Raw genomic sequence first — 26,752 nt, 5'->3', positions numbered from 1 at the left:
AGGTCATGTACATGAAGTGAACAAAGTACAATAGATAAAAGTAAAAAGATATAGAGTAGATAAGTATGATGATAGTGATGATAAGAAGGCAAACCCTCAATGCTACCAAATATATTTAATCATTTTGGTAAAAAAAAAAAAAAAAACTAAAAAAAATAACAAATGATCACATCTGGTGAGGAAATAATGAATAAAGGATTAATTCTTGGAGAGGGGCTCAACAGCTTCTCATTACGGGCCTTTAACAGAGTTTAATTTGTATTATTTGGTCTTGAAGTGTTTCTCACTGCTTCTATATTGACAAATGTGCTGTATGTATCATACAAAGTGACTGCTTAGGTTATCATAGTGGTTGGTAAAGAGTAAGAGACAAACATTACAAAAGATAAAGGATGTGACAGACGCTCAGACAGATGACAACAATGAGCGGCAAATGAGACAGAAAGTAGACCTGATCAGGACCCTCACCTCACACAGTCCTCCATTCAGACACAAGCCCTGGCAGCTGCTGTTCCCTGGAGTCCATAGAGAAACAAAACACTTTTTATTAATGAATTAATAACTAACATCTAGTACTGTATACAATATTAGTAACAAGTATACATATGTATTAAGTAAATATATTACAGTGTAATAAACAATACAGAGATACAGGGATGATCTATGATATACCATACTGTAGCTCGTTGAGAAAAAGTACAATTATTTGGTAACAAGGCTTCAGTACACAGCACACATAAGAAATGACGGCCGACAGCACTTCCCTTGATGCCATGAACAATGTCAGCACCTTCTGTGATACCCTGTCTATTATGATTGATGGGTTAACCTTATAAAATGATTTACTGTACATGGGCTTTCAACCGTGGGGAAAATGCTTATTAAATACTTTATTGAGGTTTATCTTGATCTTTATACACATCCACTCTCCTCTCCTCTCCTCTCCTCTCCTCTCCTCTCCTCTCCTCTCCTCTCCTCTCCAGCCATACTCACTGATGTCGCAGTTAGTCCCCACCCAACCAGGAAGGCAGTCACACAGGTATCCACCAATTAGGTTGCGGCAAGTACGGGCATGAACACATATGCCCCTTTCACACTCATTGGTGTCTAAAGAGAGAAAAGGAAATTGGTAAATAATATTTCTAAATGAATGAGATCATATCTCTATAACTACTAAACAGACATTCATTTTTCATTCAGAAAAAACAGAGTCAACTAGTTAACCACTAAGCAATCCGAATTACGAAAATATTATTAGTATTATTTTCAAAATGTTTGAAAATGTTTGATTTTTTTTTTTATTGTTTTTTTTTAACAACATGCCCAAAATAGGGATTACCAAATACAACCACCTGCTGAAAGCATTTGGACACCTCTGCTTCCATTGACCTTGTCTTTCATAGCAAAGCCATTGTTATGTGTATGAATATAAATGTACCCTTTTGTTTGACCATTTACACTGACCTTACACTTTAATCTTACACTGATCTTACTATTTAAGCAGATGCTCTGCATAACAGCATCTGCTGAAAGCCTAATGTGTAAATTGCTGTTTTTCTGTTTCCACCCACTGATTGGGTAGAGAAAGGCCATCTGAGTATCGGAAGGTTGCCGGTTCAACCCTTGATTCACCCAAGGGTGAGTCAAGGTATGTATGTGACAAAGTGTCTCTGAGCAAGACACTTAACCCCTTAACTGCTCCCCGGGTGCCGTATTAATGGCATCCACTGACATGAATGCGGCATTAATAGTTAGGATGGGTAAATGCAGAGGAAGAATCTCAGGTATGTGCAAATGTACTTGACAAATACGCCAACAACAACCAAAAAGGGAACAAAATATTATTTTATATTTTAAAAGGTTTTTAAGCAATACAGCTTAATATACGGGTGGGTCTGTGTTTCCTTATCTCACCCACTGTAATTCTCAGAATGTATAGAATACAGTAGCATCGCCCCAGGGGGACTGCCTCCGATACCAGAGGAGACGAATAAGAACGTGACAGTGGAAGAATAAAAAGGAAGAGGAAGTCATTCAATTGTAGGTAATCTAAACCTGTTACGGCCTGTGAAAGTCCTATCAGCATTTAACACCAGTGGAGTCGGGGAATGAGAGGGGGGAGCAGAAGGGGGAGGTGGGGGGTTTCTATGTGAAGAGCCTGGGGATGCTGCTGGGTGAATGCTTACTGATCCACAGGAAGAAATGTAAGGAGGGAATTAGTCTAATAAAAAAAAGAAAAAAAGAATGAGACTGATGGAAAGTATAATTGCCTGGCACCCCATGGACCTCTCCTGATGCTCTGCCTACAGGGTGAGTCTATAACTATAGTTTTATCAATGTGTGCGTGTGTGTGTGTGTGTGTGTGTGTGTGTGTGTGTGTGTGTGTGTGTGTGTGTGTGTGTGTGTGTGTGTGTGTGTGTGTGTGTGTGTGTGTGTGTGTGTGTGTGTGTGTGTGTGTGTGTGTGTGTGTGTGTGTGTGTTGCATGGTAAGGTGGGACTGTGAGGGATTATCAGGTATCAGAGTGACATATCACTATAACACAGGCGAGCCTGTCACACTGAAATATGTCTTCGCTTTCATTGTAAGAGCCCCAAGCCTCTTTGTATGTGTGTGTATGTGTGCACATGTGCTTGTGTGTCTATATGACCTGATTCAATATGATATTCCCCCTTCTGTGTAATCTATCATAACTATAGCAGCTCCCCTTGGGGAAATTCTCATCAGTGTGAGCGCATGAATCCCAGAGAAAGATGACAATGCACCAAGAGAATTCATCCACAGTGCACAGTAAGTTAAAGTTGTACAATGCAGAATCACAAATAACGATTTTTAGCAACCTCTGCTGGTCACTACCGTCACTGCATACAATTTCCCTAGTCCTCGATTACCCAGAATTCCATTCGTTTTCACCGGAAGCCGGAAGCGTTTCAAAAAGCGATCTTTTAATTGTTTTATACTATCTACGGATCGTTTCTCTTAGCCAGTGGAGCATTAGTTACCATGAGCTGTGCTTTCTTTTTCTGTTCTTTTTCGATCTTCCAATCCTACATTATCTTAAAATTAGCGTGAGGTTCCTTTTTGTTAATAGCGCGGTAGTTCCTGGCCAAACAGGAAACCGTTGCGGTAGTTCCTGAGGACGTCGGCCACGACGTCATGACGTTGGCCAGGAACGTCATTTTCCCGGGAAAGTCCCCCCCGTACACGTTCAATAGAAAATATATAAATAAAAGGCTTCCGGGGGTGAAATTCACGGAGTGGGTGTTGTGAAACTTTTGCCACTCGCAAAAGATATACAATTTAACTTTAGTTTTGTTGAAAACGTTACCTAGTATTACTTTAACATCCTCAGTGTTAATTTAGTGTAGAAATGGACCCAAATGGACGTGGAAGTTAAAGTAACACTGAGGAATTTACTGTAGAAGTGGACCCAAATGGAAGTGTAAGTTAAAGTAACACTGAGGATTTTACTGTTTGAGAATGCATTGATGAGTGAACCAACACAAGCATTCCATTTGTACACTCTCAGAGTTAAATTATCACAGGTCACATGGGCTTTGTTCAGACTGCAGGTAAATCAGATTTGTTTCTGAAATCTTTGGGATTGAAGGTCCGATCTGCATTGATTGTTTTGGTAACAATGCCACAGGTGTGAGTATGTCCAACGTACTCGCCCAAGACTGCGTCGCTCGCCATAAATATCAGATCTACATGCTCACAATCCGTCGTAAAATACATTTCCATGTGCTTTTTTCAGATTCCAGATTGCTGTTTATCAAGATTGGCCTTCTGGATAGACCAAACATGTGATTTGGGCTGCCAGTCTGAACATCTGCCACGGTTGTACATGCATGCATGCTAGCTGGGTGGTCATTGTGTAGCTTCTTCGTCTGTGAGACTGCCGTACTGACCCAGTTGGCAGGTCCTGCCACTCCATCCACGGGGACAGAGACATCGGAACCCCTCAGAAGACTCCTGGCATGTTGCCCCACGCCCACACGGGCTCAGATCACACTGTCTCACCGCTGGTTAGAGAGACAGAATATTAATACATGACGACCTACTGGTCTGTGAAATAGAACTGTACTTCATGAATGTCAATGAGATATATGAATTCTTGTATACATGCGTGTGTGTGTGTGTGTGTGTGTGTGTGTGTGTGTGTGTGTGTGTGTGTGTGTGTGTGTGTGTGTGTGTGTGTGTGTGTGTGTGTGTGTGTGTGTGTGTGTGTGTGCACACACACGTGTGTGCGTGCGAGTGTGTGTGCGTGTAGTGTGTACAGAGGTGTATGTGTGATCCTAACTGTTGCATTGGTATGCGGATGCTTTCGTGGACTGTGTTTTCATTCCCTATTCTCCTGCCCTGGTTCCTGTGCAAACACTGATATATAAAATCATCTGGCCATAGTTCACACCTCATGGGTTTCACAGAGAGAGGGGGAGGGTAGACAGACGGACAGGGATAGAGAGACGGATACACTGACAGGTGGGTGGAAGAGAATGAAGTCAAAGCAAGAGAGAAAGCAAAGGATGATGGAATGTTACAGGGATGCTATTTTCTTAGGCTAACATGAAAGTTACCAATGGAATTTTTGCATCGCATTTCGGATGAATTAAGAAGATAATCTCTGTAGCCAAGCTTAGTCACATGTTTTGCTCAGCAAGATAATCAAATCAACACTACTTCTTCTAAAGATGTTTGAAGCACACAAGCAATTTATATTAGTGAAACACATAACAGCTTAAAATCTATGGTTGAAATATTAACAGGCGTAATTTATGAGGCATGAGGCATCTGTTCCTTATTTTATTCATAAATCAAAAACCCTATGTTAAAAAAAACATTGGAAATCCGGTGGTTGCAAAATGTCATCTAGGCTTTAGGACTACGAACTGTAGCACTCTATATACAGGTGCATGTATAGAAAAAGACAGCTGCCACACCAGGTAAACATGAGAGAATGTTAAAAAGGATTTGCAGAGAGAGAGCCAGGGAAACAATCTGGCAGAGAAACAGCTTGGAGAATTCACCATGCAGAACTAACACAACATATTTGTACAGTAGTGGCATAATACATTTTCCCATGCATGGCTCTGTGTTACGTATACATGTCTGCTACTCAGCGGCTCAACTCTCTCATAACCTTTTCTCATTTACCTAACCCTACAGAAAAAAACATTTTCCATCCTCCTGACCCCAATCCCAACCCGGCACAATAATAACCCATTCAAGCTCTCTGTAGTCGCGCTAGTAGCGACTCACCCGAAGCCTTGTGAGGAGAATTCACAACAAACAAAGAAGCCTTTAATTAATATCCTTTATGTAAATAAAGCTAGCCTGAAGACACAGATATGTTGTGGTTATGGTCATCATTCCCTACAAGCCACACACGTCACTCACTGTATTCCCTTGAATCTCTTGCGACAGAGACAGAAAGAGAGGGGGGGGGGGGGGGGGGGAGGTTAGGCTGCTGTGCAGTCTGTTAGATATGGTGGTGGCAAATATTCAACAATACCAGTCTAACTGAGTTTTGTCTGGAATGTCTGACCAGCCTTGTCACAATTGTCACACTCTCGAAACACCGTCGAAGCCTCTCCCCTCTGTCTTACACGCTCATGAAAGACGTTTTGTGTCAAGTTTGTAATGCTTGGTGTACCAACCTGCCTGTCTACAGACATTTACAAGTATGGGACTGAAAGCAGAGGATGTGGAACAGTGCATGTTTATACACAGAGCTTTGACATACTCCTGCCTGCATCATCCAAAACACACACACATACTACAGCCCAACGTATTATGTGTGCATGCATATGTGTGTTTGTGTGTGTGTGTGTTTGTCTGTGTGTGTGTGTGTGTGTGTGTGTGTGTGTGTGTGTGTGTCCACACACACACACACACACACACACACACACACACACACACACACACACACACACACACACACACATGCACACACACACAATATAGTCTCACACTGAATGCGGAGGCAGACAGGTATGGCAGTTGTTTGATGTAATCCAGCAAGACTTTATCTACATTACATTACATTACAGTCATTTAGCAGACGCTTTTCTCCAAAGCGACTTACAATAAGTGCATTCAACATAGGTAGGGAACGAAACTACTAATCACCAGAAGTACTAAGTGCATTCTCTTCTAAAACAAGAGTATACCTAGCGCTAAAGTAAAAGTGCAATATATCAGCTACCGACTTTCATAAACAGATGAGACAAAATAGGAAAATCAAATGAGCAAGAGCTAAAACAAATAAGTGTAATAAACAAGATCCAATAAAACAATAAAACAAGAGTTCGTACAACTAGTTAACAACAAGTAGGCAAGGCGAGGGGGAAGGGTAGTGTTTCCTGAAGAGGTGGGTTTTCAGCCTGCAGCGAAAGATGGGCAGTGACTCTGCTGTCCTGACATCAGTGGGGAGCAAGGAGGGAGTTGCAGTAATCAAGGCGAGAGATGACAAGAGCCTGGATGAGCACTTGGGCTGCCTTCTCCGTGAGGAAGATGTCTCGGTGCGGACAGCCCTTCCCCGGGAGGAACATCAACTCTGTCTTGTCCAGGTTGAGCTTCAGGTGGTGCGTTGACATCCACTCCGAGATGTCAGCCAGACAAGCAGCAATGCGTGCCTCCACTTGTGTGTCGGAGGGGGGGGAATGACAGGATCAGCTGGGTGTCATCGGCATAGCAGTGGTAGGAAAAGTCATGGGAGTGGATGACAGCACCAAGAGATGTAGTGTAGAGAGATAAAAGAAGAGGACCCAGAACCGAGCCTTGGGGAACTCCAGTAGTGAGCCTGTGTGGTTCTGACACAGATCCTCTCAGCATCGCCTGGTAGGAGCGACCCGTCAGGTAGGATGCAAACAGGGAGAGTGCAGAGCCTGAGACACCCATCCCCTCAAGGGTGGAGAGGAGGATCTGATGGTTCACCGTGTCAAATGCGGCGGACAGGTCCAGGAGTATCAGGACGGAGGAGAGAGAGTTCGCTCTAGCGGCATGGAGCAACTCCGTCACTGCCAGGAGGGCAGTCTCGGTCGAGTGACCCACTTTGAACCCAGACTGGTGGGAGTCCAGGAGGTTGTTCTGGTGGAGGTACGAGGACAGTTGTTTGAAGACAACACGTTCAAGAGTTTTAGATAGGAAGGATAGAAGGGAAACCGGTCTGTAGTTCTTGATCTCAGAGGGGTCAAGTGTCGGTTTCTTCAGGAGGGGGGTGACTCTGGCAGTCTTGAAAGCAGAGGGAAAGCAACCAGATGTCAGAGATGTGGATGAGGTGGGTCAAGAAGGGAAGAAGTTCCGGTGCAGTGGACTGCAGCAGAGTGGATGGGACCGGGTCCAGGGAGCATGAGGTGGGGCGACTAGAGGTAACAAGGAGAAGGATCTCGTTAGGGGAGAGGGGAGAAAAGTGAGATAGAGAGGGGGAGGGGGAGGGAAGAGGAGTAAATGAAGGTAGAGAGGGAGGGTGTGGGTAGTGCACAGGGAAACAGCCGGGGGGGGGGAGAGAAGGAGGATCGGATATCGTTCACCTTCTTGTCAAAGAAGTTGGCAAAATCGTCAGGGAGGAGGGATGGGGAGGGAGGAGGGGGTGGTGGTTGCAGGAGAGAGGAGAAAGTTTCAAAGAGTTTTTTAGGGTTGGAAGCAGAAGCCTGAATTTTAGTGCAGAAGAAAGCAGCTTTAGCAGCAGATAGAGAGGAGGAGTAGAAGTAGAAAGGAGAGATTGGAAGGTAAAAGGTCCTCCGGGAGGTTGCCATTTCTCCATTTGCGCTCAGCCGCTCTCAGGCTCCGTCTCTCAGTTCGCACTGAGTCCGACAACCACACACACACACACACACACACACACACACACACACACACACACACACACACACACACACACACACACACACACACACACACACACACACACACACACACACACACACACACACACACACACACACACACACAGTATAGTCTCACACTGAATGCGGAGGCAGACAGGTATGGCAGTTCTACCTGTTCTACCACAAAATCACACCCAGTGTGAAGTGGGCGGTGTGGTGTCATCACAGTGGTCATCATAGTGATGGAAGATCACTTAAAAAAAATGGATTTTTTTAAGTGCATAATCCTATTTATAGGTTATTAATGTCATCATGTGTCTCGCTAGCCAATCACAGTGCTGAATAGAGTCAGCCAATAGAGTCAGCCAATCAGAGTACAGCTAGGGGTGTACTAATGAGCCAATCATAATACAGCTAATGAGGTGTCCCAACCCCACTTATAGGGGCGGCTACGCCGCCCAAAAAACTGGCGCTGGCGTCCGGGATCCTAACGGCTATAATGTAGCCTGACAGCGTGTCGCGGGTTCGAGTTTGCTGCGTGTCACTCCCCATCTCTCTCCTCATTTCCTTTCAGACTACTGTCGCTAAAAAGCCTCAAATAAATACATAAAAAAGAAAGAAAGAAAATCATAAAAATTGTCAAATTCAAAAAGTTGTGTGGGCTCCTGTAAACTAGAATGTAGGATACAGGGTTGAAATTATAACAGATTAAGAATTGATATTAACCCATAAAATACCCTATCCTACTGCCCAGCTGAACTGAGCTACTTAGGAAGTGTATGGTTCCATCACCCATCCACAATCCCACCACACACACACCCACCCACCCACCCACCCACCCACACACACACACACACACACACACACACACACACACACACACACACACACACACACACACACACACACACACACACACACACACACACACACACACACCGGAGAAAAAAACCCCACTAAATGTCACTAAATCTCAGTGACATTCATAGTTGCATACATTGTCAGGAGAGAGAGAGAGAGAGAGAGAGAGAGAGAGAGAGAGAGAGAGAGAGAGAGAGAGAGAGAGAGAGAGAGAGAGAGAGAGAGAGAGAGAGAGGGGGAGGGAAGGAGGAGGTGGGGACTCTGATTGCTGTTAATGTTGTTTGTGTTCTGTGTAAATTAGCTTCCTCTGGTGGATTGATCGGAATCACTTACTGGCTTTAATCCAATAACAACCAATCAAGGGGCAATCTTACACCAGCCGATACATGAACTCATGTGTTTGTGTGTGCTTGTGTGCGTGTGTACGTGCACGCATGACATTTACCATCTGCACAGGTGTGTCCGGTCCAGCCGTCGGTGCAGATGCAACTGAACCCTGTTGGGTTCTCCACACAGGTGGCCCCGTTCACACAGGGGGACGAGAGACACGCATGCTCCACTGATGGAGAGAGACAAGGAGAAGACACAGACGGAAGATTAGGATAAAGAACAAGGCAGAGTGAAAGTTACAGAGAGTTTGGGAAAGAATGTGGTAAAATGTGCTATGAAAAATTACAGTACAGTATAAAACTATTCTCAACATTTTAAATTGTTTGAGTACATTTCTCACTGGACATCTCTGTGTTTTTCTGATGGTGATTCTGCACTCACCAATATCACAGTTGCGGCCCAGGAAGCCATCTTGGCACTCACATTGGTACTCATTTGGCTCTGTGTTGGAACAAGTACCTCCATTCTTACAGGGATGGTGGGTACCACAGTAGTTCAGATCTGAGACAGACACACACATAATAAGGTAATGAAGTTGAAATGGAGCACGGTGGCGCAGTCGGTAGCGCTGTCGCCTCACAGCTAGAAGGTCCTGGGTTCGATTCCCGCCGGGGGACGCTGTGGGCACTGGGGGCGTGTCTTCTCCTCCGCGTCATCAGCGCCCATACCCTAGGTGGGGTTGGCGAAAGGGCCTACTCTGTGTGGAGTTTGCATGTTCTCCCCGTGTCTCCTAGGGTAGTTAAAACCCTCACAAAAACATGTAGTAATCCTGGTCACTATACCGCCTCCCCCATGACAGCCGGGGCGCCTGATGGAGGGGAAGGGAACTGGTTGGAATAACGTGTTCCTTCCATGCGCTACGTCCAACCAGGGAAACTCCCCCCTGTCAGGTGACAAGAAGGTCAGTTGGCTCTCATGCCTGAAGGAAGCATGAGCTCGGCCCTGGCCTCCCTACTGTGGGGTGACAGGTGTAATACTGGTGTAGGGCTGGTGTAGTGCCCAGGATCACTTAGGAAATTGGCACCGGGTGAAAAAAATGGGTTACAAAAATCGCGGGATAAAAATTTAAAGTAAAAAAAAAAAGAAGTTGAAATGGAGCCATTTCAATATTTACAGTGATGTGATACCCCCCCCCCAACACACACACACACACACACACACACACACACACACACACACACATTCCATCCTGATATAGGTTTCTAAACACAGCGAGGTAACATCTTTGAAAACAATATTACACTAACATGTCCTCATGGCTTTTGTGCGTATGTATGTGTTTGTGTGTGTACAGTGTGTGTACAGTGTGTGTGTGTGTGTGTGTGTGTGTGTGTGTGTGTGTGTGTGTGTGTGTGTGTGTGTGTGTGTGTGAGTGTGAGTGTGAGCGTGTGTCCGTGTGTGTGAGTGTGTGTGCGCGTGCGTGCGTGCAAGTGCGTGTCTGTGTGTGTGTGTGTGTGCGCGCGCACGCGTGCGTGCGTGCGTGCACAACGTGAATCCAGGTCGGCCCAATGTGTAAGTACTGTAGCTGCAGGGCCTGTTGTCTCTGGTGTTGGAGCTGATTAAAGCCTTGCTTTCTCTAATGATCCTGTACGTGTCCACAGACTCCTTTGTGTCACCACAGCTTTACAGAGCGCTGCTGAATGGAGAGACACAGCTCAGGACCCCACCTAGTTTAAGCAGCACCCAACCCAGCCCAGCTCACATTCACTTTACCCAAGGCTATCGCCTTTCCTCCCTTCACAAAGCACCACCCGTGGGCCCTCGTGTGGCTCCGAGATCCCAGCTCCCACACCGGGGCAGAGGGAGAGGGAGGGGGGACGCTGGGTGAAGAGTGGAGTAAATATCCCTCTTGCAACATTGTGGGAAAGGCTGAATGAACAGTCCCACAGAAGTAATGGAGGAGCCCCCAAGGGATCTGTGTGACTTATCTTATAGAGAGGATCAGTAGGCTCTGACTGGTGAGGGGTGTGAAGAACCACACCTAATGAACGAATATACAAACAAACAATGACCCGCACACCGCACACGCACGCAAGCATGCGCGCATGCGTACTTAGATGAGTAAAGTAGGGGATGGACAGACGGATGTTGGGACCAACATTGCCATTCTTAAGCCTGGTTTACTGTATACTTAGCTGCATGGCACCCGCACAGTGGTGGAAAGTAACTAAATACATTTACTTAAGTACTGTACTTAAGTACAATTTTGAGGTATTTGTACTTTACTTGAGTATTTCTAATTTCCAATACTTTTACTTCTACTCCACTACATCTCAGAGGCAAATATTGTACTTTTACTCCACTACAATTATTTGAAAACTTTAGCTACTAGTTACTTTTCAGATATATATTTTTATATTATAAAACATACATTAACCACTTTAGCCTTATTTTATATCTAGGCTATTTGAAAATAGCCGATCTACAAGCTCACAACGCGTCGCATCGCGACGCGTTGTGAGCTTGTAGATCTGCTATTTTCAAATATTTTAGTACTTTTACTTTTGGTACTGTAAGTACATTTTGATGCCAGCACTTTTACTCAAGTAAATTTTGAATTCCGGACTTTTACTTGTAACGGAGTACTTCTACTACATTGCAGTATTGGTACTTTTACTCAAGTAAAGCAATTGAGTACTTTTTCCACCACATTTAAGTATTAACTCAGGCTTTAGAGGCCTGGGGGGGGAGTTAGCTAGTGGGGGTGAAAAACAAATAATCATGTTGAGTTTACCTTTATCACATAACAGCCCGCCCCAGTTGACATCGCACACACACTGCCAGGGGTCATTGCAGCTCCCGTATACACATCCAGGAAAAGTCACACAGTGGTCACACAGAGGACCCTGCCAGCCATAGTGACACCTGGCCATGGAGAGAGAGAGAGAGAGGGACAGGAAGTCATATTCGTTGTGATATTATAGTGCAATGGCTCCCAAATGGTGTGCCGAGACCAAGGGGCCAGCTTCTGAGTTGTAAATTGAGGCTGTATAGGAAGTGACAGTTCATATGAATGGCCTGTAGTCTCGCTGTTTCACCCCTGCTGGTGTCAGAAAGAATTAGGCACCATTCAAGTGGATGGGTTTTTGCAGAACTTTACACTTGATTTTATTACCTTAATAAACATTGTCATAAATACTATATGCTTCCAGTCACTAGTTTAAAGTCTTCTTTCAATCACCATGATATGCGTTTTGGTAAATGATGGTCCCATTTATTTTAAAATTGATGATAAAGTAGGGTATGCTGTAGAAGGGGCGTGACTACCTTGTGATGATTTGATTGACAAGCTACACAACCAATGGCATTCATTAATTTCCGGTTTCTTATTTGCATATTCGAACTGGATATAGAAAGGCGGCGGATTTGAAATCGTTGAAAAATAGGCTTCATTTACGGTGTGTAGAGTCTATGGGCGTAACTTTGTCCATTTCTTTTTTACAGTCTATGGCCGAGACACAATGGTGTGCCGTGACACAAGTCCAGGTGTGAGTTGGGATTCTGTGACAACCACACACTATTATTGCAAACTATACGAAAGGTTATGCATTTTTTATATTATTTACTAATACAATATCAGTACTTTGTGTGTACTCATCTCCTAATACAGAGGCAAGTACTATACTCTAAAGAAATATATTTAATTCCCTATTTTGGGCATGTCATTGTAGGGTGAAAATATAAAATTAAACATTTTACCCCCGGAAATTAAAAACGATAGTGAACATGGCAGATCGACAATTTTTGGCATGAATTCAGGTGTCCTTGAGATTTTGACTTGCCCGTTGGTGTGCCTTGTCCACAAAAAGTGAAAACCACTGCTATGGTGATTAATTTGGCTCTGTCATCACATGGTCAAAGTGTCAACGTGTCAAAGTGACTCACTTGCATTCTGCAGGCATAGTACAGGACCCATGGACTTCGTGACAACCTTGTCTGCACACCGCTGTGAACACACAAATGCAGACACACACACACGCACGAACGCACGCACGCACACGCACACGCACACGCACACACACACACACAATAATAACGATCAGTCGGCAACCATGTAAAACTACAGTATAAACTTACAAACTCACTATAGCAGGAACAATTACTGTAAGTCATCATGCATGGTACTGTAGATGCTGGGAACCAAGCTAACCACATGCATTACATAACTTAGTTGGTGTAAAGTGGATCAAATGTGTGGTTTGTAGGGTCACTGTGGTCACAAAACAGAACTCAACACTCAAATACTGAAGTTGTCACTAATCTGGCTTCTAGCTCTATGAACAGCAAGTCTTCTTCTGGCTTTATAATATTCATATTACTGACGTTGTATGGCAATCGTGATCACTGGAGTGGGGAAAATGTTATTTACTTAATTAATAACACCTCATGTTATTCATAACCCATAATATAAGAGAAGGTATTGCAACTCAACTAGTCCTCAGGTTTTTGTCAAATTTGACTCGTGATTGTGTACACTCTCTCACTCAGAGGATTAGGCTGAGTAGGAGTAAGGAGGGACCCCCTGCTCATTTGTCACACTTCCTGTGTCTCCCCGGTCCAATCACCAACCTGCTGAGGAGGAAGTCAGATGGGCTTGACAGGAAGTGAGACAAGGGCGGGATTGGGAATGGCTACAGGATGCCAGCGCAGCGGCCCGTACGTCCTTCACGGTTTCCAAGGTTTCCTCTCAAGCTTTCCTCATTTAGTCTCACCTTCGCAACACGCCATCACCGTGGCAACGGCCAGGGGTGAAAGAGTGAGTTCAGCAAAGTGATTTGTAAATCCTGATTTAAGCTCGAAAATAGCACTCCTACAAGCACACAGTGCGTTGCATCCGCGACGCGTTGTGAGCATGTTAGCCTGCCATAAATTAGGCTTCAGAAACTGAGAGAGTCATTGGGGAACTTCTCAGTAACAGTGTTGTTAGTTACAGTCTACTCATGTACCGGTGGAAGTGGTTATTGTGACCTATACACTCATCTGATCTACATGTAGATCTATGTTAATTAAGCAGAGTAGTTTTGATTGATTGAATACTTTATTTAGAAGTTTGCAGAGAAAAAGCACATGGAAGTACAGTTTACAATACAAGGTCAACTAAAATGGATTGCCCAGGAAAGCTGCAATAGCTTGTTTCAAATGGGATTCTCACGTACTCAATTCATGGAGAATCAGAGAACAGGAGAACAGGTCATTACCACATAACCTCATATAAATTAAGGGGGCACACCGGTAGCTGACCAGATGCGTCAACCACATGATCACAACATCTCGTGGTTCAGTTCAGGGTGGTGTCCTGTGTTGTGTGTCCCTCTTCACTCCACCTCTCTGTCCTCAGTTTCTCATCACTACAAAATGAAGCAAAAACTGCCTGAATTCATTTTTGAAATACATTATCACGTTATCTCACCTGCACCGCACTCTGGACCAGTCCAGCCCTCCTTGCAGACCTTAGAACCATTGGGATCACAGCCAAAGTGCCCAAAGAAGTCATCGCGCGACCTGCAGAACTTGTTGCAGAAGGGTCCATAGTAGTTGAAGTCGCAGCGGAAGCGTAGCCGGTACTCCAGGCTCAGAATGCGGCCATGGTGACGGTACGTCTGCCACTCCTCACTAGGATTCAGCATTGAGGAGAGGAGAACACGTTCTATCAGTTGATCTATGGGACAGGGAAAGAAAGATATAAAGAGATTTTGATCAAATATTATTGTGCAATATCATTAAATAATAATAATAAACTTTATTTATGAAGCACTTCAAAAATAGTGTTACAAAGTTCCTTACAACACCAAGATAAAATACACAAGACCACAATGGAAGTCCTCAGGACTTTTTTGTGTTATCCTTTTAGCCAGAATGTCTGACTGTACCTCGTGCTGTATACATTTCTGACTAATAAAGTATTCAATCAAAAACATCCATGGGGATAAACAACAAAAGTCAATTGAAATTTGATGGTAAAATAACTTTCAATATTATTGAAATGACCACAAATTGAGAAGCTAGTTTTCAGATGTCATTTAAAAGATGACAATGACTTTGATATAGCCTTAAATCCTCAGGTAGGGCATTCCAGAGCCTAGGTGCCCGCCTGCCCGGGCCGCAAAAGCCTGATCACCCATGGTGACGAGGCGAGTCTTGGGAACAACCAAAAGAGCCCTACCTGAGGATCTGAGGCTACGCACCGGCTCATACGGGACCATCATATCTAACATGTAGCTGGGAGCCAGGCTTTGCAAGGCTTTAAAATTCATCAGTAAAATCTTAAAAATCAACTCTGAAACTCACCCGCAGCCAGTGAAGGGCAGCTAGGATCAGTGTAATACGGTGCAATAAGCTAACCTAATTTACCTTATTGGTAAATGGTGCATTTACACAGCACCTTTCACTAAAGAGCTTTACAGTGTGCATTACATTCACCAGGTTCAGTATCTTGCTCAAGAAAACGTGGACACACAGCCAGGAGCGTGTGTGTGTGTGTGTGTGTGTGTGTGTGTGTGTGTGTGTGTGTGTGTGTGTGTGTGTGTGTGTGTGTGTGTGTGTGTGTGTGTTTTGATTGAATACTTTATTAGTCCAAAATGTAAACAGCACGAGGTACAGTCAGACATTTAGGCAAAAAGGATAACACAAAAACCTCCTGGGGACTTGTTTCAATTGTGGTCCTATGTATTCAATACATCAACATAGTATACAAAAATAACACAATAATACATATCATCAACATACAATACAAAACACTATATGAACAAAGGAGAAAAGGGAAAATGTCGGCAGTGAATGACACCTCCTTTCTATGGGAAAATTGCATTTACCTCGTGGTCTCCTGATTTTTTTTGTGTATGTGTGTGTGTGTGTGTGTGTGTGTGTGTGTGTGTGTGTGTGTGTGTGTGTGTGTGTGTGTGTGTGTGTGTGTGCGTGCACACGTGAGTGGACACAGTGACAATATTGAGAGGACTGCGAATAAAACCTCTAAGTGCATGTGAGACTGAGCACAGACTGTTTGGACATGTTTTTGGACAGCCCCCCCCCCCCCCCCCCCGACACCGAGGGCAGAGAGGGGGAAGGACAAGCTACACAGGTCCCACTCCCCACCCGGGAAGGAAATGGAAGCGAGGACATTATGGTAATGTAGTGGATGCACCATTCAGACAGCTACCAGCGCACCTCAGGTTTGAATCTGGTAAAAAAAGGGGCGACCCAACATGTATAGGGTAGCAAAGGAGCAAAGCTAAAGAGGGGTACAGATCTGGACAAAGAGTCTTTGAGAGTATGCGTTAGTGTGTGTGTGCAGACAAAAGAGTGTTTCAAAGAGAACAACCTATGGGACACGGTATAGAGAGGGCCAGCAGTATATTGTACTGGGGGGCCAGTGCTGGGTCATGGCCGGGCTGACTGCTGGGGGGCTCCTGACCCCTAGGGGGATTTCCCAGAGGGGCTGTCATCTCCAACTCACTTATAATCCTCTCCAACAGGGTATTAACGCACACAAAGCACAGAGAATGTGTGCTTGAGTCTGTGTGCATGTGTGAGTGTGCGCGCGAGTGTGTAAGAGTGAGAGTGAGAGGGAGAGAGAAAGAAAGAAAGAAAGAGAAAAGGGCTGTGTGTGTGTGTGTGTGTGTGTGTGTGTGTGTGCGCACGTGCGTGTGTGTGTGTGTGTGTGTGTGTGTGTGTGTGTGCGCGTGTGTGTATGTGTTGATGCGTGCATGCGTGTGTATTTAAGCGATGGGGAGATGGAGGGAGAGATGTGTAGATAGCCATGCATACAGGGTAGCCTTGTTGCAGGCAAATAGAGAAGTGGAGAGAGGGAGCATGAGAGAGGGTGGAGGGTGTATTCTGTATGAGAGAGAGAAACAGTGAGGAAGGGAGGGAGCTATTAGCACGCGCACATGCACACACACACACACACACACACACACACACACACACACACACACACACACACACACACACACACACACACACACACACACACACACACACACACACACACACACACACACACACACACACACACACACACACAACAAACCTCCTGATGGAGAGATGAGATCATCACAGTTTGAAAGAATGAAAACAGGGGCATATATTGGCGAGGGCATGTGTGTGTGTTTTGTGTGCGCACGTCAAAGAGAATGGAAGGGCGAAAGGGGAGAGAGAGAGAGAGAGAGAGAGAGAGAGAGAGAGAGAGAGGGGGGGGAGAGGGTGGGGGGGGGGGCAGAATGGACACTGATGCGTGCTGTTACCCCCCCCATCGGCTCCTTGTCTGTTAGCTGCTGGCTTTAGCCGCAGCTTGTGTTCCAGGCCACTCCTGAGCGCACGACAATTGCTGCAGCTTGTGGGTTATTCATTATTCTATTACTCGGAAAGACTCAAAGGCTAATGTCATCACCAGAAGTGGGTTCCTCTGCCAGGACAGCACAAATAGGATAGGCTAGGGCTGAGTAGAAATGGACCACATTACCTATCAGCAGAACTGCACAGGCAAGGGGTGTAAGAGTCTATGATTTCCTCTGTAATGTGGTTAGATAAGATGGCAAAGCAATGTAGAGAGATAGAGAGAGAGAGAGAGAGCATAGAATCTGCCACCACTGTCAATCAAGCGACATACTGTATATATAAACAGAAAGTCATTTCCAGAGCCAGAGATTTCCATCTACCAAACATTATGATGAAGACTTTCTCTTTATTTACATATTCTATTAGGAGCAAATATAAATACTGTGAGCTAGCCACCCTTTTGATTAAATTGTTGATATGATTGATGATATTTTATAGAATTTGTTCATTTATTTCACATTTTTTGTCAATGTTTGAAATATCACTTCAACTGCTTCACTTCATTGCTGTATTGGAGAGAGAGAGAGAGAGAGAGAGAGAGAGAGAGAGAGAGAGAGAGAGAGGGAAAAGCTCAAGCATGGGGAACGTTAATGACAAGCACTCAGCAACACAGATAGGCTTACAAAAAGTCATCAGACGAACACACCAGAATTGCGTTCACACACAGGCTAGTGTGGGCCAGCAGAACGTGTCTGGAGGTTGTGAGAACTCTTACATCTCCTTGGCCTCTGGAAGACTCTCCCACAGCTTGGTATTATGGAGTGAAGTGTTTATTTTTTGTCAGTCAGAGGCTGATTAAACATGTCAGGAGAAAACAAGCACCCTTCTGACTTCACCAGATCACCTCAGCCCACAGATCAATAATTGCTCTATATTCACAGTGCACATGGGAAATTCAGGCCATTCTTTTTCACTGTTTGTTTTAAAAGCTTTGCTAAAACCACCTTCTGTGGTTTGGCTTCAGTCAAAATTGATTTATAAATGTCAATTGGTATAAACACATTAATTCTAATTAGTGGCCCCATTATAATTTGTGGTTTATGGGGAAAACAACCTGGATACTAAATTCAATAACATTTGATTTAACTTTCCTCTCGCAGTATAGGGCATAACAGTGCCACAGTTCTATCTGTGGCATATTGTGGTGCCACAGTTAGAAAACCCATACATTTTTCCCATAGAGATTTCATAAAATATTTATATAAATAATTATTTTAAGCCTGGACCCAAGCCATCCAGGCTCCTGGTGAATCAGGACCATAAAACATTTGATTCTGTGTAAAAAGATATTTTAATATTTAATTATATGATATACTATATTTAATAAATACTCATTTTTGCGATTTTCAATCTGTGGCACCACAAAATGGCCGCCACTGCTATGCCCTATTAGCCATCTTAAGGCTGTTGTGATCAAAAGCTGCTAAATGAATGTAGCTAAAACACCTCTGCACATTTTAACCACTTGAAACATCTCTATTCTGGGGTGAACGATGTGATGCAAGAGTGCAGACAAGCCAACTCCAGTTCGCAGTGGCCAGCCAGCCTCATCCTTCTCTCTCTGACCTTGTCTGTCACCCGTGGGAGGCCCCCCGTAGAGGTCCACATTTCTGATGTTGTGACACCAAGTGCCATGCTTTTCCTGCTGTGCTGTGAGCGTCCATGTCTCGGCCCCATACAGCAGTACTGACTCAGTAGCTACGAACAGTCGCCTAGTCTTGAGGTCTTCTCCCTTGAGATCCTGTTCCATTGAAGCAGTCCAGGCGCCGAGATATTTGAACCCCGCAACTACCTCAAGCACCGTCCCATCGGCAGGGGCCATGGTTTCCTCCTCTGTGTTAAATGCCAATACTTTTGTTTTCTTGACATCCGAGCTTCAGGCCGATCTTCCTGCACTCCATTTCTACTTCCAGTGGTAGTTCTCTTTCTCTGCTGTATTCCGAGACTAGGGCAATGTCATCTGCATAGTCGGTAATCGTCATGGGATGTACTCTGTGCCTAGTCTTCCTTGGGACCAGCGTGAACCCCAGAGTCTCCCCCCTGCCACTGATAGTCTCAGGGCATGGTCCATCACTACAATAAAGAGGAAGGGGGTGTCACCCTGTAGGACGCCTACAAGGATCTCAAACTCTTTAGTGTCACCATCGTAGGTCTGAATCTTGGCTCGAATCCGGCTATAGCTTTCAACTCGTTCTTCTGCACTTTCTCCCTAGATCTTGGCAGTCTGAGAAAAGCTTCTGCCAGAGATGTCATTGATGAGCTTCCAGCTCTTTCCATGCTTCTGGTTGTCCGTGATCTTTTGGTTCAGCTCCTGTTGTTCCAGTGTTGCATAAACTTGGTATACAGTAGCTCCTGCTTCTTCCACTTATACTCCTTATAGTCCCTGTGTGCTGCTCTCAGCTCTTCCCTGGCTCTGGTGATTCTAGGGTCTAGGCACCTCTCCTTCCGCCTTACTTTGGCAACTTGCTGGAGGCATGTCTCAGCTGCTCGTTGGTTTGCTTCGGTGAAGCTTTGGTTGCCTGCTGTTATGCTCACCTCCTCTTTCTCCTGCCGTGCTTGGAACCTGTGCTTGATTTCCACTGCGTAGCGTTCCTGCAGCTGGGATCCATCGCCAGTTGACTCCATTCATATTCCAGCTTCCTCCTTCCTTGGTGCCCTTGGGCTTAGCCTAAGTGCACTGTAACTCAGAGAGTGTACAAATGTGTAATATGTACAAAAGTGTAATATGTAAATTAACAGTAGGGATTTTACTGTGTAGGGAGTCAGGACCAAAATCAAGAAGAAAAGCAAAAAGACAGGAGATGGATATTAGGTACTGAGTGACCTCATTATTGAATTTAAAAAGGATCTCATATTTCTAGACATTCAGATCAGATAAATCAGTTTTTGAAATATACTTGCTGAAGGTCATAGATATTCAAAGCAGCTGGCTGTTTCCAAGGACTATCTCTCTCGTGCTCTCTCTCTCTCTCTCTCTCTCTCTCTCTCTCTCTCAATTTCTTTGTTACAAAAGCTACATTGGGGTTCTGTAATCCTCTCTGATTAGGAACCAGGCCCGGTAAGTCCAGTCACGACTGGTCCAGGATGCCGGTGTTTGGGTTGAGCTAAGCTGGGCCTAGTGAAAGGCTTTAGGCCCAGGGACTGTCTCATGAGCTGAGGGAGAGAACCACAGAAAATGAAAAGAAGACATTAAGAACAGTCCTGGAGGACATAGAGAAGGAGAGATGAAGGGGACAGGAAACAGGGAACTAGCTAGGAGAGGAGAGGCTGTGGACCTCTGGTTTGGTTCCCAGTTAGTCATTATCTCTCCAGTCATCTTTTGGACTGCTCTCCTTCCACTGGTTAGCAAGGAAAGTAGAGGAATGATAGAGGGATGATAGGATGAAAGAGAAGAAAGGGAAGGGAATTACAGGAATGAGGAAGGGACGAGAGCATCAGTGTGTGTGTGTGTGTGTGTGTGTGTGTGTGTGTGTGTGTGTGTGTGTGTGTGTGTGTGTGTGTGTGTGTGTGTGTGTGTGTGGGGGGGGGGATGCGCAAGCATAGTATTGATGTCTTTTTTTATAGAATGCAGCTCACATTCCACCTGTCACGGAGCTTCTGATTATGAGCAGGAACAACAAGGGGAAGAGCAGGAAATTAAAGGGTCTGGATGAGAGACCCTTTAACCTCGCATGCAAACAAACACACACGCACGCACGCACGCACGCACGCACGCACGCACGCACGCACGCACGCACGCACGCACGCACGCACGCACGCACGCACGCACGCACGCACGCACGCACGCACGCACGCACGCACGCACGCACGCACGCACACACACACACACACACACACACACACACACACACACACACACACACACACACACTGCATTAACATGATTGCTGATTAGCATGCAGAACCACACATTTTAGAATACAATGTTTGAACCTCTGAGCCTCTCTAATGGTATAGATGCTTATTCACGAAACTCAGATAAAGTGATAAAGTGACTCATGGTCATATGCAGACACAGGATAAACAGACGCAGACAGACTTCTTCCTGCCTCTCTCTCTCTCTCTCTCTCTCTCTCGCTCTCCCTCCCTCTCGCTCCCTCCCTCCCTCTCTCTCTCTCTCTCTGTGGGAAAATATGGAATTCTCAAGCACAATTTAGTCTCTCTTCGACATTCCTGTCTATGCATGCACAGAGAGTCAGCCATGCATGCACGCACACACACACACAACACACACACACAAACGTGCGCACACACACACACACACACACACACACACACACACACACACACACACACACACACACACACACACACACACACACACACACACACACACACACACACACACACAGCAGCTTTACCAGATTCTGACGTCTCGTTGTCGTAGTCCAAAGCGTCCAACACCAGAGAGAAGGATTTCTGTGAAGAAAATACAAGCAGGAATTCAGAGACACTTGTTTATAGAAGCGATTTTTCTATTTTATATTATTTTAATTATAACACACAGCAAAGAGAAAAATCTATATCAGCCTGACTGAGAAACAACATAATAATACAATCAACAAAGAGTACAGCATTGCAGGAAATAGACAACATATATTTTTTACACCACATGAACAACCAAAACAACATCCACCCACCCACATGCCATAGAAATAGCAGAATAAGAAACTTCCAGAAGGAAGCGAATAAAAATGCTGGGGTTCAAGTGGTTAAAGTGGTTAAAGGTACTGCGTGTACCACTGTGCCTTACTCCTAATTTTTAAACATCTACCCCTATGTCCTTGGCATGTCCATTCTTATCTGGGAGCTAGAGTAAACAACAATAGAGACTAAGGTCTTTGAGATTACACAGATGTCACACTCAGGAGAGATAACAGACGACAGGTGTTTCTTTAGTGCCGCTTTTGTTCCTTCTGTGTTTCCTGTACAGTGGCGATGAATAATTCAGACCAACTCTCTTCCCTAAAACTCTCTCTCTCTCTCTCTTCTCTATGCCCTTCGCTTGCTTCCTCCTTCCATGAAACACACCAGCGCCTGCCATGCAAATCACCCTCTGCTGAGCATTGTGGGTAGGCTTCTCCTAAAGGGTGACATGGATGTGTAGTCACGCCTCCGCTCTGAGAGTCCACCGCAGAGGGGATGAGTGGAGGGAAGGAGGTTGGGGGGGGTTGATGTGTGCATGAGGTGTGGGAGGTAAATATGGAAGGAGGTCCTCAGTCAAAGGCACAGAGAGGAGACATGAAGTACACGAGACAATGACAGGTTGTGGGGTGGGAAAGAAAACAGTATAAAATACAGCTTGTGGTGAAAATTGGCACGGAAGCATAAACTACATGGCAAAAACTATGATGGGTAGAAGAGGTGAGTGGTGGGTAATTATGAGGACAGAAGGACCAAGACAAAGGGATTGAGAGAGATTAACTAGAGACGATGGAAGGATGACATGAGAGGTGAAAAAATAGCTGTGGGAACTGTGGGAGGAAGAAGGAGAAGGAAGATAGATGAAGACGTCTGAGCGAGGAGAAGCCACAAACAAAATGTGAATTTAAAGTAAATATGGCAACAAAAAAGGGAGGTTATAAGAAAAGATAGGTGGGAAGAGGAATTTCATGTAATTCACAATTTACGACTTTTATTTGAGCTCATGCACAACAACTAACGGATACAAACGGAGACTATAGTCACTGTTTGTAAGACCGTTGGTTTCCAAAAATATTGTCAAGAATAATAAATGATACAGAAATCATACTTCTAAGAGGGTTGTTCAGTGTTTCTGTCCGTGTCTGTCTGTGTGCCCGGAGCTAACATGACGTGACATACAGACATCAAGGTTTTATATGGAGGTAGGTTTGTTTACAGAGTGGTAACTGTCATTAAAGCTACAAGATAAGCAGGCTCATACTACCAAAATATAAACTACAAACATGTAGGAAGACAAAAAAAAGATGTATGGTCACTTTGGGTGGTACCAACATCTGGATTGGCCCCTGGACTAATGGCGAGCCCCTCTGCCGTTATAAAACGGCACCTGCCTATACTGTCATCAGCCGTGCCTCATTCCATCCACTTTTCTTTCTAAGAAAGCACGCATACGATGGGAGGTAATAGTAACCCACTGGCTTCATGGACAGGACACCTGGATTACGACTATAACGGTGCCAATACATGTCACTGTCTATTTATAGATTTGGCTATTTACTGTACATAAACATAGATAATTTTCCTGATAATGGTGCTTTGTTAGATTTTGCATTTGCATTCAAACTTACTTGAATAACAGAGTTAATTTTTGTTAACATCATTGCGCTATAATGGATGTTTTAATTTTATCCAGGGATTATTTTCAGCTAGCTTTAAAATGTGGTAAACTGACTGATAATGTAACATAAAAGTAAAAATGATATTTAATGTGTAGTATTAACTACTGTATCTCACGCAAGCTTGAAGTCCCTTCATGTTCATTTTCCTACCGTACTGAAATCAGTGGAATCCAGTGGCTTTCCTCAACAATCAAACAAGCCACGATTTGTTTTGGAAAATGGTCGGCAGTAATGTCAAGTATACCGTGATACACAGTCAATAGGCTAAACATGCCAGACCACCGGTATGGTCCTTCAAGCTTTCTCAAGAGTTTAATTTCCATGTCCCAACAATGAGATTTTATTTTAACCCATTGATACCTGGAACGCATCTGTGTCACTTTAGATGTCTTTGGCTATTCAAAAATAGCAGATATACAAGCTCATAGCGCGGCACCGAGTGCCGCGCTATGAGCTTGTAGATCTGCTATTTTTGAAAAATCGTGAAACTTTTTTTTAGATTTTTTTTTCAAAAAACTGTTTTTAAGAATCGCCTCAGGTCTTAACTCATTCACTGCCACAATTATTGCTGGCCGCGTTTGCCCACTGCCAGAGATTTTTCATTTAAAAAAAAAAGTACTCAGGAGCCGAGATACAGATTTTTTAAGTTTTAAGTTAACAAGGAAGTGGATGGGAGTGTAGATCTTTAAACAATCATATCTCCTTGGTCTTTGGGTCAAATTTGAAAAAAAAATAATTACGTTTTTTACGTCAGTGGCAGGATTGGTAAACGGGACAAATTACGTTTTTTACGTCAGTGGCAGTGAATGAGTTAATGGGTTAAAAAAATGGGTTTCAGGAGAAACCAAGCTGTGTATTCTCTATGCACTCCTTGAACCCACACCAAGGTCAGTTGGAGCTCATGCCAGAGACCAATGTTTGGACCAGGCTGACTATTAGATTGGATATGATGCTCTGTCCACTACTACAAAACGCTCACGCAGCATTACCTCACTGTTTGGCCTGCTCCCAGAATTGAGATCCCTCTTACCCTTATCATCTTTCTTATCACCCCTCCCTCACTCCCTCCCTACTAGCTCCCTTTTTCACTCTTACTCTTCACTCGACCTTTCCGCCCGATCTCTCTTTCCTTCCCTGTCCTCATTTCTACCTCCACCCTCAGTGAGCTACCATTGTGGCAGCGGCAGCAGCTTAAGACTCATGGGAGGTCCAGAGCCTTTCTTTTTGCTTTTGTTCTCTCACACCCACTTAGTATCCACACCACCAGGTGAGTCACACGTTGCAGGAAGGGTGGATATGCGCCCCACTCTGTTATTAAGGTGGAGGATGTGGGAGGGGGATTGAACTAGCCATGGTTACAGATCAAAACCACACCAATACTTTAGATAAGATTCAGATTACACATGCATGAAATCTCCAAAGTCCTTCCTGACAATATTTCCAAAACACACACATGCACACACGCACGGACGCACGCACGCACACACACATAAATGGAATCATAGCAACTTGCTTGCAATCACACACAGCAAGATGAACTCTAAACATGTTGATGAAGACACATTGTCCTTTCTCAGGTCTCCACCCAGAACGTCTGGCTACCGTTACAGAGGGAGGGAGAACAGATACTAGGCTGCTCAGGACAAAACAACACCGACGCACAGGGAAACCAAACAGTAAACAACGCTAAGCCCAGTCTGATAAGATCGCTGTCAACAATGATGTGATATTTTTATCTCTTTACTGAAAAAAAAAAAAGCAACAACATCCCAGGAACATTTGTGCCATTTGTGTCGAGAACAGCTAAAGGGATGATGACAGAGCCGGACAATGACGTGGTGGGAAAGATGTGTGTGTGTGTGTGTGTGTGTGTGTGTGTGTGTGTGTGTGTGTGTGTGTGTGTGTGTGTGTGTGTGTGTGTGTGTGTGTGTGTGTGTTAGTTAGGGCCTCATTATACTTGGGAAAACCAAATGTCCCCACAAGTTTTTCTTTTCTTTTTTTCATAATTTTGATTATTATTTTGATTATTTTTCCCAATTTAGTTGCTATGCCAATTCCCAGTTCCCCTATGTAGAATTATCTGGTGAGAAAGCTGTGTGTGTGTGTGTGTGTGTGCGTGTGCGTGTGCGTGTGCGTGTGCGTGTGCGTGTGCGTGTGCGCGTGCGTGCGTGTGTGTCCAGCCTAATATTAGTAACAAACTGTTCAAGTCAGTCTTCAGGAAGGACCTGTCCTAAACTATTAGGAGCAGTGAGCAGCCACTGAGCAGAGCAATCCTTTCTCTCCTCTATTGCGTCAATTCCTTGCTCAAGGGCACCAACAGGGTATGTCCTGACGTTAAGATGCACGTCTTTTGGTTTTTGAGAAAACCGCAGCAACCCAGAGGAAACCCACGTGAACACTGGAAGAACATGCAAACTCCACATAGAAAGGCCCCAGTCGGGTTTGAACCCAGGACCGTACTTGCTCTGAGGCAACAGTTAACCGCCGAGCCACCGTGCCGTCCGCCATTTCTCTCTACGGGCCGGGCCCACATATAAATTACAGAAAAAATTATTAAGTACATCTGTCAAACCGCTCAACCGAAATACTGCTGTGGTCAGGAGGATCAGCGGATGTATAGCAAGAAACTGTTCTGAGATTTCGTCTCCACATCTATGGAATTTCAAGAATCTCCACTTGCGCAACTATTGCCCCAATTCCCCCCACGTAAATCAGATTGTTCTCTCAACAACATCTGAGGCTGATGGGTCTGTGGGTTCGGGTCACGGACTGGGGCTTCATGCTGCCTCCTAAAGAAACAACAAGATCGCCACGCCACATAGATCTCATGTGATGATGTCTGCCGTGACAGTGCTGCTCATATTATGTCTGGGCCTGGGAGGGTGCAGCCTGGGGACATGCCCCCTCCCCCCCCCAAATACCCAAGACATCAAAACAGCGAGGAAATTAAGCAGAGTCTTTAATCATAGCCTCTGGCTGTGAGCTGTCTGATTGCCTGGTGCTGTCCGTTA

General features: G+C 44.6%; 1 protein-coding gene across 1 annotated transcript in view; it reads right to left on the bottom strand.

Moving 5' to 3' along the window:
• LOC308085759 (uncharacterized protein) overlaps positions 1-26,752 on the bottom strand; it is a 56,715-nt gene that overhangs the window by 2,371 nt on the left and 27,592 nt on the right. Inside the window, exons 3-11 of the mRNA XM_080429071.1 lie at positions 21,780-21,837; positions 14,492-14,740; positions 12,967-13,027; positions 11,816-11,946; positions 9,463-9,582; positions 9,137-9,250; positions 3,910-4,023; positions 994-1,107; positions 469-515 (exon numbers count right to left, since the gene is read on the bottom strand). Of these exons, the coding sequence (XP_080285197.1) occupies positions 469-515; positions 994-1,107; positions 3,910-4,023; positions 9,137-9,250; positions 9,463-9,582; positions 11,816-11,946; positions 12,967-13,027; positions 14,492-14,740; positions 21,780-21,837 (1,008 nt within the window). The remainder of the gene's footprint in view (positions 1-468; positions 516-993; positions 1,108-3,909; positions 4,024-9,136; positions 9,251-9,462; positions 9,583-11,815; positions 11,947-12,966; positions 13,028-14,491; positions 14,741-21,779; positions 21,838-26,752) is intronic.

The sequence above is a fragment of the Gymnoscopelus braueri genome (assembly GCF_963280865.1).
Source record: "Gymnoscopelus braueri genome assembly, chromosome: 5".
Taxonomy (NCBI): domain Eukaryota; kingdom Metazoa; phylum Chordata; class Actinopteri; order Myctophiformes; family Myctophidae; genus Gymnoscopelus; species Gymnoscopelus braueri.
Note: the sequence above shows the minus strand (reverse complement) of the source record. Positions and strands in the feature narration are given on the sequence as shown.